This window comes from Ambystoma mexicanum, chromosome 12 (genome assembly GCF_040938575.1).
Source record: "Ambystoma mexicanum isolate Mex_15411 chromosome 12, UKY_AmexF1_1, whole genome shotgun sequence".
Classification (NCBI taxonomy): Eukaryota; Metazoa; Chordata; class Amphibia; order Caudata; family Ambystomatidae; genus Ambystoma; species Ambystoma mexicanum.
In genome coordinates this window covers 122,406,269-122,425,160 of record NC_090936.1, presented here as the reverse complement: position 1 = coordinate 122,425,160, position 18,892 = coordinate 122,406,269, and the positions used below count along the sequence as shown (strand labels likewise).

The 18,892-nt window shown below is 43.2% G+C and overlaps 1 protein-coding gene across 2 annotated transcripts in view; it reads right to left on the bottom strand.

Moving 5' to 3' along the window:
* PARVB (parvin beta) overlaps positions 1–17,751 on the bottom strand; it is a 533,348-nt gene extending 515,597 nt beyond the window's left edge. The window contains exon 1 of one of the 2 annotated variants that reach the window (XM_069628141.1): positions 17,351–17,751. In XM_069628141.1, the coding sequence (XP_069484242.1) occupies positions 17,351–17,465 (115 nt within the window). In that variant the 5' untranslated portion in view covers positions 17,466–17,751. The remainder of the gene's footprint in view (positions 1–17,350) is intronic. The other variant, XM_069628143.1, reaches the window with a different exon arrangement.
* Between the last annotated feature and the right edge of the window lie 1,141 nt (positions 17,752–18,892).

Below are 18,892 nucleotides of genomic sequence, written 5' to 3'. Positions count from 1 at the left end.
TAGCGCTGAAGGCAAGTGAAAGCACGATGCGACCCTTTCGTATTTATATTGAACCGAGTTCTTTTTCTGTGTCTTTTAGGTGCCGCGACGTAGTCAGCGTGGATGCCGGTTATGAAGAAGAAATGCAGTGAAGCGCGGTATGCGGCGCCTCTAGATGTTTCCACGCTAACCTGGAGTGTCTTTTCCCTCTTGCAGATGGATGAGAAGTTCCGGAGACAGAGTTCCCCCAGAGCGGCTGGGATTCAGGTAAGCATTTGAAGCTCGTACAGTCTTTAAAAATAAGCGAAGATTTGCTGAATGCTTACTAATGCCTTTTTTCTGTTCTTTTCCCTTTTCCTTAGGAAGCGGCGTGCCGGGATGGGAATGACACCGCCGAAGATGCCCGCAGAACAGAAGGAGCGATGGATGGGCAGAAGCGCCGCAAGGTAAGGCTGTTCCTAACGTTGTTCTTGTTCTTGCAAGAGCTGAGCGCAGAAAAAAGATGCAGGCCTACTGGAGACCGATCCGAACACGGTGAGTGTCACGCTGCAGGTGCAGAAAACACAAAGCATGTTTCTCAACCTGGGCGTGGCTTAAATAGTCTCTGGGTATCCCAGGTGTCTCTGGGCTGAACCACAATGAGTTGCCCAGGGTCACACATGTTGGTTAAGAGGGGAAGTTGAGATTTGGGCCCAGTCTGCAATGACTGCACCTGATCACATCATTTTCCACTTTTAATCCTAGAGCAAGGTGTGATTATATTTGAATGTTTGACTTTCACAAACAAAAATAATAGCCTGTATTGTAGAACTGACTTGGAAAGTATAAATCACAAAATAACCCAACATAAGCATATTTAAATATAAAACTTTATAGATCATTAACGGTTAATGATTCTAGCTTTGTTTTTCTCCATCATCAAGGCAAGTACAAGACTATTCATTGATAAGAGCTTAAAAAGGTTTCATCTGGTATTTTCTATTGTATTTGAAAGCTTTATAGACCTTCAGCATGCAGACTTTATGCCTGTGTTTTTTTACAGCTAGTTCGATTTGGTGCAGATAAATGACTTTGTTGTACAGAATGTGTTACTATCACAAAAGTCCACACATCTCAGACTTGGGGAAAGGCTGAGTTTGCTTTGCCTCCAGTTGCTACTGTGATCTGGCATATATGAACACAAATCTCCGTAACACGTGCTTGATACACTGAGCCATCTTTGGAACAATTGTGACGCTCCAATTGATTGCCCTTGATCAATATTCCCCACAGAAGGGTGGGATTGAGACATGATTGTGCTCCATTGAACAGACCAATTGTGTGCACTACAGAAGCTTTGCCAGATTAATTGATCAACGTAGAATGGACTTTTTGGTATTGAAAGTTTTATTTACATCATTCAGTCCAAACATTACATTAAATACATATTGTTTATACAATACGAGACACAAATCTACACACTATGAAAGCGGCCCTAATGGCACCTCAACAAGGATGAACTTCACCTACAGTTCGGAAAGAGAAAAGGAAAGAGACAGCATATGTATCATACTTGGGGAAGGTGGGGAGGACAACCTACTTGCAGGTCAAAGAGGCTCTAGAAGAAAGGGGGATATTTGTACTTAATATCAAACAGGTTAGTCATATAGGTTAAGGAAGGGACCCCAAATAGCTTTAAAGGTATTGAAGTCCTCTTTAGATTTATAGATGATACTTTCAAAAGTAGAAAGTCGGCATATCATGGATCCATTTCTCTATCAATTCTAGCAGTTGTTTTCCAGTCCTGTAGTATAATTCTTTAGCTGTCGTGCAGCCCCTGAACAGCCATGCTTTACTCGCTGTTGGCAGGCCATGCACCAGCTTGTCATCACCCAAGACGGAAGCCTTCATTGGAATAATGGTTTCCAGGATTATATTAAGTCTCTCAGATACCTCAGTCCAGAGTTGTTTTGTCTTGGGCCACAGCAAAATCGTGTGTATCCCCCCCCCTGCATCTCCAACAACAGTCACTGTCACATACATTTCTTCTGAACATTCTATCCATTGTCCAATATACACTGTTCAGGGGCATAATCTGGCTGGCCCATAAACCCCAATCCAGTGACGCTAAACCGGACATTATTGCGGCATCTCGACCAGCAATCAGGCTGCATATTTTCATCAGCTTCTTGGTCCCCGAGCTGCAGGATATCTAATTTCTTCTTTGATGCCAGTGATAAAAAATAAAAATAAAAAAAAAGAATAATTTGGTAAAAGGATGACGCAGAGTGAGCAGTGGATATGCAATTTTCTATTTTCAGCCGCACATCCTTACTGAATCCAGACCAGATGTCTCTAGAAAGTCACTGAAAACCTGTTTTAGTCTGTGGTAGTCTGAGAAAGGACAGCCAGTCAAATTGTGTTTCTGACAAAAATGACAATGGAGCATCCAGTCTCCATTTTCAAGCAGGACTTTTAATATAGTGGATCCCAGTCAGATACCAGTTTGGCTAGAATAGACTGCTACCTTGGAGATGCATGGGGTTTTCACCATATGGGCACACCAAGGAAGACGAAAGGATCAGTGCTAAGCATGTCTGGTATGGACATGGTCCCCCTGATGCACTATTGACTCCTTTTTGTTTATTATCCAGTTACAAGTACAATGGGAGTAAATTCAAAGTTCTGCCAATCTCGCCTCCTTCTGTGTCAAAACATTATTTTCTCTTTGGAAATTCATATGGTGTCCTACCCCAATGAAATACTTGGGGCTGTGTCCGTCTCCTGTCGTTAAGGATTTAATGCATATCCACTTGTGACCTTATTGCCGAAACTCAAAAATGTAACATGGTCTCTTCTGAAGCTGTCTTTATATTAACAGTATCAAGATTAACATCGCACCCGGAGTTAATTATATTCCGTCTCTGCTTCCTCTCAAGGCCCCAAATGTCCTCTTCAAAGAATTCGATGCTATGCTGCAATGCTTCCTTTGGGAAAATAAACCACCTAGCCTGGCTCTGTGGATGTTACAGTTTAACTTTGTTGGGTGGAATGAATATCCCCAATTTCAGGAACTACCACCTTGCTTTCTCAGTGACACTCATTTATAGGATGACGAGACCTGATGCAGTTGTTTGGGTGCAATCTGGATCTAGCAAAACATCAGATTGGAATAAGGTTTGCTTACTACCACCAAGGCTGTACGACTCTGAGAAGAACCCACTCACAGGATTCCTTAGAGACCGTAGGAGAGCTATAGCGGAATGTACTTTTTAACGGGCAGGCAGTAGGTTTAGCAGTGCACCATAAAACATCCTGGTGAGACTTCTAAGCGCTATAATTAAAAATAGAGCATCTGAGACAGAGTTCCAAAATTGCAAGGTAAGATTTGATTTGCGCATATCATAAACTTAAGCGTACTTCAGGTTCATCCACCACCAGTAATTTATGGAGAGTGGAGAAGTGAAAGTGCCTGAATGGTATACACTGTGTCATATCCCACACAGAAACTAAGCCTGCATTAACATGTCATTTTTTATTAATTTGCAAAACGCAAATATGTTTAAACTACATATAAAATACTGTAGCTAATCCCAAGAAAGCAGAACAAATATGCATTTTCAACAGCTGTTTAGGAGTCTCCACTTTGCTTGTGGCTTAATTGCATGCTTTATCCCTCCGTTCACGGACAGTGACTTGTGTTTTCGGTCCTTAAACACAGAACCCGCCTGCCCTTCGTTCCGACAATGGTCGCTCTATTTGCACACCCTTTAAAAGCTACCTTTTGTGTTACAAAGATGGAAGGGCTGAAAACTATGACTCAGTATGTAACTAACCTCAGTTTAGGTCAGCCAGCCTTTACATAGCATTTAGCTATGAGCCTGAAACCATATTGAAATAGCTTTTCTTACTTTGCTAAATGGGAGGATCTGCCTTTAATGTTGTTTGTTAGGCTTATCAGTGAAGGCCAGGTAGCTAAAACATGCCCTCTACACAGACTCAGTCTTTTCTTGTAATGACTGACGGAAAAAGCCACAAACACACTTCCATTTTGTTTTTACTCGATGACTAACAAATGCAACCCCTTTCTGAACATTACTAAGAGAATAGGGCTTGGATCACAAAAAGGGATTAGCTTAGGGCTAAGAAAAATGTATATTTATTATATTCTAACTAACCCTCCTTTTTAGCCTAAGCTAATTCCTTTTTGCCTAAATCAGTTAAACTTTCATTGTAGTATTCTATAACTATCTATGGGGAGGGGCATCAGTCTTTTTACTAACACACAGCTCCAAGATATAAGAGAAAGACATACAGGACTGCGCTGAAGACAACAGCAACCTAATATTAAGCCCAATACCACTAACAATATAGACCACAATTTCCATCCCCAATCCTTTAACAGATTCCAAAACCATTGGGACCAGCTGTTCTCCTGTTCAATCTCATAATGTACTGCTTCTTCTAGGTCATCGATCGATCAATAGCATCAAATATATAAAAATAGCTCTAATCGGGTCTGTAAGTACAGCAAAAGGAGCCCACTATTTTACAGACTCCTCCTTTCCTGGCCGTGAGAATGTCCAACACCGTCCTATTTTGAAGTGCCACCAATCTAATAGTGTTCTGTTCAGTTGTTAAATTCACAAATATATTCAGTCTCATTAAACAAACTCTGTACCACTCTGAGTCAACAAATGCCTCTGGAGTTAGAGGCAACCCCTAACAATGGCATTATTCCTTTCCCGAAATCTGCTGTTACCTGGGCATCAGTATCGGTCTGGTCCCCTTCTCTTTTTCCTCTCTGTAGTTTTGCACGCTGATATATTAATATATATCATCTGTGGGGGGAACATAAACTCCAGGAAATACATTAGCAAGGTAACATATGCTTATCCAACCCTTCTGTAACCACTTGTATGCTTTCCTGCCCTAACCAACATAACACCAAGTCCCATAAGAAAGAATGGAATTGGTACAGTACGATTTGTATCAAATGATTGCATATTATACTTATCTCTTCCTATAGCAAATGGGGGCTCTCCTATCCTATGAGTTACCTGGAATAAAGGATATGTAAGATTCATATGAGGTATAGGATCTCCATGGAGGATTAGACACTGTCATGATTCCTGTCCCTCATGTCGCCAGCCCTCCAAGATGTCAGGCTGGAGCCAGGCCACGATCACCTACATGGCCCTCAAGGGGCTCTCCATCCCTCCAAAGACGCACTTGGAGACAGACTTGGCGCTTGTGGCACCAGACTCACTCACTCCCATAGGATAACATTGGGGATTGGACTTCTAGTGCATTGATGGGGACAAGATGGATGCCCCCACATAGTTTGGTTCCCAGAACTGCATGTGCAGTCTCGTCTTTTGGGTGTGTCTTGTAGTACCTAACCTTTCTAAAATTGCCAGTGTTTAAAAATTGACAGCACCTAAGGAGTGATTTAGTTCTCAGGCTAAATAAACCTTTTTTTAAAAGTCTCGCCCCTTGTTTAAATGGCTCTAGTGTTGCTGCATATATCATAATAGTGGTGATGGGTATATTCCACACCAAAGGTCATTTGTTTCTTGGCTGACATATCGATACCACTTGAAAACCATTGCTTTCTTCTAATCTCTGTCTATTTCGGGATGTGACCACACTTCTGGTAGCTTCTCATTTATATCCATATATCCATATATCTATGAAATGGCACATCTACCTCTTGTCTTGTTGCTTCCAATCTGTCTCCATCCCATCTAAAACGCACACAGCAGATACGGCCTTTTCTTTTCAGATCTCCACGTATCGACACTGCAACAAAGACATCTCATGCCAAACCCCAACCTCTGCGCCTCAGTAATCCCTCTGCCCAACCTCTTGCAGATCCTGAACCTCCAAGAAATGGCAAAGGTGCCCTATACAAGACTCAAAGACATAGCATAGCAAAGATTTTCACTCCTTCTCCTGTGGGGGCAGTACTCTGGATGGCCCACCAACCAGTGATATGGGAGTTAATTAATGTTGGTTCTGCTGTAGTCAATCCACTAATGCATTGACTGGCTTGTAAGACTTTATCTGCCTGTCAAATCAAATGATACTAGACAGAGGGAGGCCCAGTGCCACAATAAAACAATTGTAGGTGGCGGCCTCTGGCACCACTAATAAAGAACACACAGGAACACCAATTGTGCCCTCAAAATCATTCAAATGTGTCCCATTTTAAAGGAGTCTTGTTTTCAAAGTGTGAACTTCCCTCTAAGAATGTCAATATAGCCTTACAGACCGAGGGAGGGGCCATTATCGTGGCATAATGACCCACCTCCAAGTTATGACACTCAGCTTTTTTGAGAAAGGGTTACTGTCCCAAATTGATAATGACCCCAACCAAGATTTATAAGGCTTATTAGCACATCCTAGTACTAGCAATAAAAGGATTTGGTGGGGAAATAACACTTTCCTTTAAAAGCAAGTAAAGTGAATAGAGAAACATAGTTACTCAAATGTGGCTATAGTGTGTAGTGTTAAAATGAATTAAGCATTTTAATTGCAAACTTGAGAAAGTGGAGTGAGTTTAACATAAGCATCCATTAAGCATCATATAAAAGTAAGCGGTTTTCTATAAGAAACTGAATGCATATTACCGTGATTTACCTTTCTTTCTGCTTTGTTAAATAGGATGATGCCTTGAGAGGGGCATGCAGGGGGGGAGGTGAGGGGGGCAGAGCTTTCCCAAAGAAAAAGGGTCTTGTTGAAAGAAACCTTGCCAGCAAATTGTATTGTGGTTTTCTTAGCTGCTTGTGAAGTGATAATGTTCAAAATGCAGGCAATAGCAGTACTTACTGACTTCACTCTGAACATTCGGATTGGATGAGAAGAGGTCCAGAACGGCTCCACGTACTAATTGCAGTTAAGTCACAGGTAGATTACATTTTTTGCCCAGGATCATGCATTTTGGTTTGGGAAGCCATAATGTTACTCCAATCTTCAATTTTGGCACTTGACCACATACCGTCTGAGCTATTCTTAGTATAAATGATTAGTTTTTCGTTTTCAAGGACCACAATAATATAGCCTTAGAGTTTACTTGCAAAATACACGCATCACATAGCAAAGTGAGCTGGCCATATGTGAACTCTTACAGAAACATTATGAGCCAAAATAATATCTAGGGAGCTTTATTTTAAACATCCTGAATGGAAAGCACAAGTCTAAGCGAGCCCCAAAAATCTGTTTTACACCACTGTACCTGCAGCACCTCAAGTCGTACACTTAAAATAAACTGCGCAATAAGGTCACCTAGGTGTAAAGATTGATTTGTCGCAAACTTTCAGGTTGCGGTTATTCATGAGGTCTTAACATTTGACTATCCAGATTATCTTTTTGCATGCCACACACACACTCCCAATACCCCACCACCGCCCCCACCAACCCTATTGTGAACAGTGTGTTAATCGCTATGCCTTGTCGGCAGATAGATTTGTTAGGTAACAGGAGTTGTGTGGAGTCTTTCCATTGGAAGGCCCAGTCACAGATGCGATTCCCAAAACCTTCACGTTTATAAAAAGAAAAAGTAGAGGTGAGGCCGATGACAAAAGTTGTGCCCTGGTCATGACAGCTCTGAAGATGAGCTGGTCTCTTCAGCAACATCTAAGATTTTCTTTTTTGGGAGGATGTGGGGGTGCTGTTAGGGAGAATTCTCATAAATGTGCCGATTCCCTTCACCTTAGAGACCCCAGCAATTTTGGACCTGGAGAGAGCGTCAGCCTTCTTTCCCACTCTTGCATGTATTTTGATGTGCGTTTTACTCTTTTGTTCTTTGATTATGGGGTTTTAGATAACTCCATAGGCATCATCTTTTCATGTGTGTCACGCAGCACCCTCAGTGCAGTGGCACAGGAAAGACTTTTAGGCTGTCCCAAGGTTTAAATACCTTCTCTGGGATAACCTACTGTTTCCCAGAGAATGTAAAGTTAAATTGACTTTAATAGTCTTTTTAAATTCCTAGACCCAGCACACACTACCTTACAATAGAGTGCTGGTGGGGTTACCTAGTATCCCCTATGTCTAGAAACTCATGTAGCGGTCAAATGCTACTCTTTCCTATCGAAATGGCTGGTGACAGTGGTTTTACGACGAACTACCATGATATTTACCGACTGTGAACACCGGTAGCTAAAAATCACGGGAGCCATGTTTTTTTTAAAATGGCATCTGAGCCCCCTTTGTTTAATCAGGTCCCCGTCTTCTTTTTCACTATTTCTTTTTGGAAAAGTCCTTCTAGTGTTTTTCTCTGAGCGCCAAACTAGGTTTGGTCCCTTTGTTTCTACGCCTTTGGCAGGCTTCAGGATTGAAGACCACCTCTGGCGCCAGAGTGTCTGGGGTTGGCAGGAAGTGAGGGAGGTGCCTAAACTCCCTGTGCTTAGTCTCCTAGGAGACCCAAATGCACTCTGGTGAGATTGGCTGGCTGGCTGACTGTCCGGCAAGGACAGCCAGCCTGCTGAGTGAGAGGCAGCTAGTCTGGAATGAATGGGAGAAAACCGTTTAAAGGCGAGTCTCTTGGACTGCAAAGGAGAGTCGACCACTGGAACGAAAGAACCAAAGACGAGCTGGAAGAGGACAGCTGATGCAATTACTGGACTGTTGGTTTGCCCGGTGGAGCCCTGCTGCAGGTCCAAATCTCCAAGTTCACCTCAACAGAGAAGCCCTTCAAGGACGACTTCTTCCTTTGAGTTGGTAGGACCAATCAACTCATAAGCCACCTGGATACCATTCTCGGAGCTGGTTAGGATTACCCAGGGGGAAGGACACCAGCTTGTGTTTGAAGAACAGCAACCGGAATCGAAGATTTGCCAATTTGCCAGCTTTGCGACCAGTCCCCGTGCAGTGCGCGAGTCCCCCGTCTTGTCCCCGTGACAGAACAGAAGTCTTCAGCTGCATGTTTTTCAACAAAATAAGGTACTGTGAAAACCTGACCGAGAGAATTTACCTCTCACTGCGAAAGTGCGTACACCTTTGGCAACTAGCAGGCCTAGTCTGTTTGTGACCCGACATACAAACCTTTCTTCCACTAACTACTTCTAAGAACCGTGGCAAAGACTTTTCTGTTTTAAATACCAGAACCGTTTTTACTTATACGAGACACTAGAGCATTGACTTTGGCCTACCTATCGCATTGAATCAACTCCTCTGGTGAACTCAAACTATTTGCACTGTTTTAGAGTAACTGTGATTTTCGGTTTATTTACTTATGTCTTTTTGCTCCTACTTCCATGCTATTTTACTACTACTTCAAGGGAGCGCAACTGCTTAGTAATCAGTACTATAGCATAATTTGTGTGATATTGGTTGCCTCATCTAGTGAATGCTTTATAAATGATTGTGTAATAAATACCAAGAAACCTTGAGTGTAAGTGTCTATCTGAATACTTGTAAATATAGACCTTTGTGTAACACCCTTACAAGCTCACCTTCCCTCTTGAGATAAGCCTGGCTGCTCAGCTCGCTACCAAAATCTGTGTGGTACAGACTCATACCAAAGGTTGGTTTTGCTTACACCTGTAGTCCTAGTTGTGTGTAGTGGTCCCAGAGAGTCTGCATGCAAACATTGCCTAACAGGTGCCTTTTGCCAAAGCCTAAAATTGTTGTGCACCTAGTACATGAAAGCAAAATAGCAGCCACTAAAAATGGCAAAGAAGAATAATCGAGATCAGTTTCTTAAATATATGCCGAAACAAGAGTATGAATGCAGTATTGAAATTCGATGAGAAAAGGTAGGATTGGTTGAACTACAAAACTATCTTTTTTGGCTTTTGTGTTTTTTTACATTTAGCAGTTACTTTACACTATTGTAGTAAAATCTGGTATTACAATTGTCACGAAACGAGTTCGCTCAGTGTGATGCAGTGAAGTGTTCACCTTTCTCCCTGCAGCCTCTCGGCCAGAGGTCTGCAACCTTGTGGCTCACCATGGTTTGGACTACAACTCCCATCAGCCTTATCCAGTGTAGAAAATGGTAAATGATCATAGGAGTCTTAGTCCACAAAATCTGGAGAGCGGTGGCTTTTAGACCCCTTCTCTAGACCAAGACAATGGTTCTTCATTATGTCATCCCTGATGTTCTGGACTACAACTCCCATGATTCCTCACCCCATTCTATGCCGGACTCCAAAACACCTGGGGGAACACAATGAGCAATCCTGCTCTAGAGACAGTGGTGGGGTTGTCAATATGGGGCAAATGGTCCCAATGAGATGGCTGGTTAGGTCTTGCTTCCTTCTTTTACCACAAATTGGGAAAATAGATCACCAAATAAATCAGGACTATTTAACCAGGACTCCTGCATGCTGTATATACCCCTGCTTCTGACATCAATGCATTGAACACCTTATTGAAATATTTGCAGACATAGACTTGATCTCAAGGCAATAATTTCCTATTTTACGATGTCTAGTTGCTGGTCTATAACTACTGCTTTTGTGTCTGCCCAAAAGGGGATACATTTTTAAAGAAACGTATAGTTATTTTAAGACACAGCAGCTAATGGACAAGATCTTTACATTCACTTGGCAACTTCAAATAAATCGGAAAAAGGGGTTTTCATTCAATTTTTGATTCCAAAATAATTTTTATTCATCAAGTGTTTGTGTATTAATTTCTTCATGATCCAAAATTAATTATTTGTAATTTATAACTTCTATTGTTACACGCTCCATAATCCTAAATGATTTGCATTTGTTCCTGAGCCTTATGGTCTCCTCTCGACTCTTATAGTCACCTCTACACGTGTTTCACCACCCTTTGGTGGATCGTCAGGCGGATTTATATACCGTTTATTAAATAATATTATCTGATCTGTCAAAGCAAATTGGTGGGAAAAAAATAAATAAATAATGAAGTCACCTCGTAGAAATAGATAAATGCATTGCTTCTCATTGCTCATCAATACTGTGTGTGTTCAATTGTACTGCAACTCACCCAGCCTCATCCATGACCTTGTTTGTTGATGTGCTTAATAAACTAAGCATCCGGAGTGCGTTTCCAAAATTCTTGAAATCACACAAAGGATATAGTCTGTGACAGATGTATCCTAAGGCAAAGATTACATTTTATGTCTGCAGAAGACTATTGCTTTCATCCTAAAGTTTGTGTCTTTACCTACAATATGTGTCTGGACATCATCACGCATACTTTTACACTATGAAGTCATCTATGATGTCTTAAGCGGCCATTTTGGGAGGGAATAACCATCTATTCCTTGTTTAGGGACTGGCCATTAATTACATTCAACCATTTTAAAATAGGCTCAGTCTGTTATCAGATGTTTACACAATTACTCAATTTTCAGTCTCTGTGATGCATTTTAAAGAAAGAAACAGTATGAAGCAGCCAGAATTATCACATGATCAAGGGCAAATATTGAGCCCGATATGATAGCATTTGTAATATCTGCGTGTGGGGGACTTCTCTTTATATTGCCTTTTTTCAAAAACATGAGTGAACACAAACTCGTTATGCACAAAAAACAAGGTAATAAGCAAAGACAAAAATATAAAAAGGAGTGAAGTTAAAATTGAAATACTAATAGAGACCGGAATGTCCTTGTTCTATATAGAAGAATATAAGATCTGTTTCAACAGTAGTAAACTTGTGTGATTGTTCATAGGTTCAGTCAGAACGCGACACTGAGTGGCCACGAGATTATAAACAAGAGCCTGCAAGTGGTTGTAAAGTAGGAATGAAGACAAGACTGCACCCTGTAACACAGACCCGAGCCATAGAAATCTGCCTTAGTTTACAATCAAAAGAATAACACTCAGGCACTTCAATAAGAAGAGCCTAGCAGAAGAAACTATCAATTAATGGCCAGACCCTAATGTACACTTTGAGAACGTGATTTGATGGACATGGAAGCCAAGTTGGCACTATGTTATAGAAAAGCAGCACAATAAGAGTGAAGCCACACAAGACTCCAAACAGAGGCGGTATTCCCTGCAGAAAGGGTCACAAGGCCTATGAAAAATGCTGACATATTTTGTCATTCTGTAAATGAAGAGGAACAACTAGTGCGACATTCTTGAAGCTCCTGAAGAGTGTTGGGCATTGGTCTAAGCCCAATACACGAAACATGACATTCAGCTATAGAGCAACAAAATGTTCAATGCCCTGAATATACACCACTTTTAAACTTACCCCATGAGGAAGGGGGTGGGCTGTCGAGGGCTGTGAAATAAGTTTTGTCTGACCGTGAAGCGTATTTAGATGTATGGGTCACTTGGTGGTGGAATCGCACATGTTAAGTACCAATACAAGCACTCTGTATGGTATTTTAGCAGGTTGTTTTAAATGACTTTTGTACAATTAAAATGAAATGTTAACATTACTATGTAATCCTCCTTTTTAGGAAAGAGTCAATCCCTACACTGCAACATTATTAGAGAGTCTCCAGGGAAAGGTTGGAGATCGCCAAGTGGTGCTCTTACTCAAGAGCCGGGGATTCCCTAGAGGGCTCACAGACACTATACAGAACTGTCAAGAAGGAGGGAATCCATCTCCTCCGAGATATCCTCAGATAAGGGGACTGGTTAGCCAGGTTAGAGCCGAAATATGTGCATCTTGCTATTCCACTAGCGAGTGAACATCAACCAGATCTGAGATTTCTTTGGAAAGGACGCACTTGGCAATTCCAGAGCCTTCCTTTCGGGCCGTCTTCACTAAACTAATGAGGCCCATAGCAGCCGCCGTAATGAAGCAAGTAGTCAGAATGATCCTGTATCTAAATGACATACTATTCCTAGCTCACGACAAACAGCTCCAGGAACAAGCTCAGTGGGCAAGCGCACTACTGACGTCACTGGGATTCTTAGTAACATGGATAAGTCAGAACTTACTCCTGAGCAAGCGTATGGAGTTCCTGGGATTCATCAAAGACACCAAGAAAGCAACGCTAGAGCTCCCAGCTCACAAAATGAGAGTGATCAAGAAGGAGTAAGAGTAGTACTGAAGGATATATTGCTTCAAAGTCTAGTCCGAGTAGTGGGACACTAAGCATCCTCAAAACAATCCATTTTTCCAGGCCTGCTACACTACAGAGCGCTGCAAAAGGTTACAAAATCATACACTTTCAGGAAGGTCTATTATATCACCAACTAGCCCCACTAGACGAAGCAAAAACAGAGCTACAGTGGTGGCTGCGCACCTGGAGACTGCCCCTGGGTGGTAGCCATGCAAGGTATAAAATCAACATAACATAACCATGTGGAGGGGTGGAAGGGCCGGGCAATTTGCAGAGACACGCCAGAATTGATAATAGAATCCAATGCAAGAAGGTCAGGATGAGGAGCATATTGCCGTCAGCTAGAAACAAGCAGCAAATGGATGCAAACAGAACTAGACCTGCACAAACTGCTTGGAGCCGTTAGCAAGTTCCTTCATGGCAAAAATATTAGCAAAGGGCAGAGTGAACTGCTGCATTCTCCTCAAAATGTACAATATATCAGCAGTTAAGTACATCAACCATCTAGGGGGCATGAGAGCCAGAATGCTAGTGGAGTAAGCGAAAGACTTATGGCATAACTGCCAAGAGAGTAAAATCTTGATTACTGCAGAGTACCATGCAGGAGCCCAAAATGTAGTAGCGGATTGGAACTCCCGCTATCTGCAGGACTGCAGCGACTGGATGTTGCACAAAGCTGTGCTTATCAAATTAAAAGAGCACATGAATCCCCTAAACACCAACCTCTTTCATCCAGGCTGAACACTCAAGAATCTCGAGTACTTCAGCTGGACATTAGAACCGGGAGCTCAGGGTACAGATGCATTCCTACAGGACTGGACCCGAGCACTAAAATATGTGTAATCTCCAATTATGATTGCTAGAGCCCTGCCGAAGATATCCAGGGAGAGGGCGGAAGTAGTGGTCATCATAACGTTAGCCTGGAAAACACATGCTTGGTTTCCAGTTCTGATGGAACTTTCCTTGGATTTCCCACATATTATACCGTTCCAGCAGGGCCTACTGACTGATCCGACAGGGCACATTTACCCCCCCCCAATACAGATTCAGAACCGTCAACTGCTATCTTGCAGACTTTCGGACCTAGATGAAGTAAGCCAGGTATTTCGCACCAGGCTACGCAATTCATCAAAGATGAATGGGTCCCCGTCCACATTCAGGAGCTATGTCACCGCTGGGAAACCTTGTGTGTGCAACAGTGTTCTCATCCCATTTCTGCCACTATAGTACAAATACTAAACTTTCGGACAGAACTGTCACGGGGGAAGGCAAAGCCTTCCGAACAGTTGGGGTGTATAGATCAGCTATTTCGGCCTGGCATGAGCACGTGGACGGTGCTCCGGTCTGCGAACATCCAGTAGTAGTGCCCTTACTCAAGGGAGTAAAGATCAATAGACCACTGATCCCAAAGTATACTACATTATGTGACGTAAACAAAACAACATTTACACAATGGCCAAGCAGCCACCGGCTTTCCGGCTCTGTCTGGTGTCATTCAGGAGAGTGTCAGATGTCAAAAAGGTAGAAGTGGACAGGAAAGTGTTTAACCCTGATGGAATAGCGTGTAACATCGCAAAATGCACCAAGAGTAACTGGTCAATCATTTCCTAGCCATAGTTTCCAGAGAACGCTAAATTGTGTGGCTCAATGTATCAAAGTATGAGAGGTGAAATCTGTCAGGGAGACTACATGGGGTGTCACAGTCGCTTATAGCGCACAGGAAGCCGTTTCACAAAGTTGCAGCAGCTACAATAGCTAGATGAGTGAGAGAGACAAGGACCTTAACCGGTATTGTCCTATCACTTTTCGGCACACATTCCGTCTGAAGAGCCATGGCAGGCGCTTCTTTTCAGGACATCCTCAAAACAGCCAATTAGTCCAGCAATTCAACTTTTACAACATCTTACTTTAAGCCTGTATCTCCAGCAAAGGTGGTTTGAAGCTTTTAGATGCTTGCCTACTGTCGTGATATAGAATGAAGATTACCCAGGCTTAAAGCACAAGGATTCTTGATTCTATTAAAGACCCTGAGCGAACATTATCGCTCCCAGAATATGCCTGGATTAGGAAGGGGAGGGCTGATAGCCCGTTTCTCTTATGCTCATACTTGCATTACAGTGTATTCCCCTTCCTAACTGTAAATGCTTGTCTTCAGGTGAAGGCCAGAATAACGGATGAGGTCAGTCGAGTCATGGAATGTTACAACCTTCTGCATTATCAGCGGATGTACGGCATCAGTGATGCAGAGAGTGGACATAGGAGTGGTATGGTTTTCGCCTGACGTGGACTGTCGTTTCATTTCCAGCAGGGTGGTGTCGTGTTGACATAGCAAGTTTCAAAGCATCAAAAAGAAGAGGAAGGGACCCAGTCAGGACATGACCTGAAGGGAAGAAGAGGGTCTTGATTGTTCAACTTTCAGAAGCAGAAACTACTTAACAGAAGAGACTCATGAAAATGTGTAGTACTCTACCAGTTTTTAGAGCTGTTTTTCTATACAGTTGAAAAATTATTATATATATTATATATACACACACATACACAAACACACACATGCACGCGTTTTGAAGAGCTGCTTAAAATCATGGGTAATCTTTATTAAGCTTGGTTATGGTTATTTTTGTTTAAAGCACCGAGTGGGCACTTTAAGGACGACCACTAAAATGTCACGTTGGGGTTGCAATATTTAATTTGGCTGGGGTGCCATTCAACATGGTGTGGATTGGAAGGGACCTTGACTGTACCTGGTGAAACGAAATAGCGGGGGGGGGCGAGGTGGGGGGGTTAACAGAGTGTTCATTTGTTATGTACTTTTTCACTAATTTATGTATTTTAAAACTAGTACAGGTATAACGTGTTAAAAAAAACTTGTAGGATTTCAGATGTTAGTTTTTCGGGGCCTTTTTGTAACTGGAACATGAGTTAACTTTGTAGGCTGTACAGTACCTTGATTCAAAACTTTATTACCTTTAACCTACTCGCATAACTTGCATAATGCCAGACGCGACTGCTGCTACCCAACAAAGAAACTCAGGGTTTCGGTTTCAACCAATTAACATAAAATAAAAAGGTCGAGTCAATATAGTTGGATTAGCGCCTCAAACTAATTCTGGAAGTCCAAAAAATATACATGAATTCCCCATGTTCTCTCACAAAGACAGCCACATACAATTCATGGGCGTAATTTTAGGGGTGGGGTCAAGGGTGGGTGTGCGTGCGTGCGCGCGCGCCCTCCCCCCACTTGCACCACTCGTTTGGCAAGGGCGGCTTTCATTTAGATGCCGTGCGCCCGCCACCCCCATCATTTTCAGCAAAGTTACACTACTGCATATGGTGACGGTTTCCTGCGGCGCGGCCGCCTCCCCCGGGGGGCGCGGCCACCTCCCCCGGGGGGGCACAGCGGCTTCTGTTTTTAGCCTGAAGAATTCCCCCGCAGCCCCACCCGCGCGCAGCGATTGTTCGAGCAGGAAACGCCCACTCCCGGCTTCCGATGCGATGCTCCCGCTGGTGTCCCTCGGGGGTCGCCCGAATCTCAAGGCCGCCGCGGGCCACAGCAGCACTTAACGAGGAGAAACACATGGGTTTCATTTAATGAAAAATAAAATCAACCTGAAGCAGGCAAATCACGACCCTCCGCTCACAATTAAGTCAAAAGAAAGCAAAAGCAGGTTTGGAATATATGACACTTCGCACTTAACTGAAGGCAGAGTAATTAAGCATTCCAAACAAATAAAAAATTATATTAGTGAAAGCCACAGCGATTAAGAAAATATACATTTTCGTGGAAGGAGTTCAGCAACACTATAAATTGTAACAACTTGTGTATAACATAATTTGTTAATTTGACTAATATCACAGGTTCATGTCGAGAAGCGGGGATTAGAATACAAATTCATTGGGTTTACATAGCTAAACGCTTTACTAAAATGATTGCAGCCAGCAGTGTTTCCCTCTCCACACTGCAAGAGGTTAATATTTCGCACAGTGAAAGGTCATATAACCTTGGGGGTGAGAGGGGGGAGGGGGTATGGACCCCCGTCCCACCGGCCGAACACACACAAAAAAGGAACAACAGTTGCACAGACTGGATTTTTTTTCCCCAGCACAAATAGAGAATACAAAGAAAATGTCAACGGCTGCATTCCTGAGTGACAAGCACACAAAAAAGCACGTGTTTTGGGAGCTGTGCACTGATCCTTGAAAGCAAAACTTCATGAGGAACTGCTGCAAGCATCCCAGCCGCGTGCACGTTATAAATACAAATATGCATTGATTGAGTAATATTTTGGACAAAGCAAAAATCTGTTGTCACCGCGAGAACAGCCAAGCTAGGGGCAGGGGGGCGGCCGGGATCCCGGCTGACCGCCCCGGGCTGTAGCAGCCGTTACTCACCCTCCTTCGCCTTTTTCTTCCTCGCCAGGGTGCCGCCCAACTTGCCCAGGAAAGAGGACTCTTCCCTCTTCACCTTGTGGTGCGCCTGCCCCGGGATGGGCGAGCGGAGGGACATCTTGCAGAGTGGCGGGCAGAGGCTTCGGGGGTGGTGGTCAGGGAGCGGGGAGGGGTCGGCCGGGAAGACAGCGCTCTCCGAGTCCCCCCCACCACCACCGCAGGAAGGGGACGTGGTGGACCGCAGGCCGCTCAAATCAGTCAGTCGCCAATGAAAGTGCCGCGCGGTGCAGGAAATGGGGCAGCCGGGGGCTAGGCCGCGGCCGTCAGCTGAGAGCCCTCACATATCCCACGCCTCTCCGTCATCAGAGGAACTTATCAAGTGATGGCAGGAAGTCAGACAATCCCAACCCGTTACTTGTGTGTGTTGAGATTTTAGGCACCGGATCTTGAAAACAAATCTGCGCAAATGTATCAGGAACGGTGTGTACCATAGGAACTGTAGCCTCGATAGGCTCCAGGGTGATGTCACCCTGGATTCTTTGTTTTACGTGTAAACATAACACTACGTTGGTAGAGCACCAGCCAAGTTGTGAAACCCTTAGCTTGGCCTCACACCACGCGTCGCACTCCTCTACCCCACACGCTGCATTCCATCTTTTGGCCCCGTAGTTTTTGTTGTTTTATTTCTTTATTTTTACCATTTATGCTGATTTTATTTAACGTTTTCCCACATTTAAATCACACACCTCCAAAATGCTAATCCATAGTGTTACAGGCAGGTCTTTCTCTTTGAGGGTGATTCTTGCAACTTTGGCCACAAAAGATATCCAGTATTAGTAACTTACTTAGGCCATTTTCCCCTTTTCATGCTGGGAGGTGCGGCCCACTCTTGCATATACAATGAGGGAGTGCAACAATACAGATGCATTGAAAAGTGCACATACCATAGTGTAATTCAAATATGTAAATCCTTATGGAACTATGTTAGGCAAAAAGTGTACAATTGTGGCATTAACCCCCACCTCTCCCATCTTGACTGGGAGACTATAAATACCAGAATGCAATTCAGTAAAAGGCAAAAAAAAGGTCTTTCAGAGAGCACTGGAAACAGAGAAGATCTTTAAACCATATTGGGACATATATATAACAAAAGGTTATTCTAGTTTGCCTCACATGTGCAAGCTAGATTTGTAAGTCTCCATGTATTCACAGCTCCTTAGCCCGAGATAGAAGCTGTTTTCATGTGGGCCTCATGACAGCTTGACCTTTAGAGCGCAATATTTTCAACGACTGACAGTAGCACGGTTTAAAGAAAAATGCGGATGTCATGTGTTTTATTAGTGTGTTATGAGATATTTAAAACTAAGAAAACACATGGCATCCATGACTGTCTCTCATCCATGTAGTAACTGGGACCAACCCTCCTTAGCTGCAAAGCGAGGATGGGGCAGCCCCCTCAGGCCATGTTATTCTAAGTGGCATTGTAACTTGTGCTAATTTATTAGGCAACGTGGCCGAAGGGAGCCAGCCCCTTCCTTGCTTTGA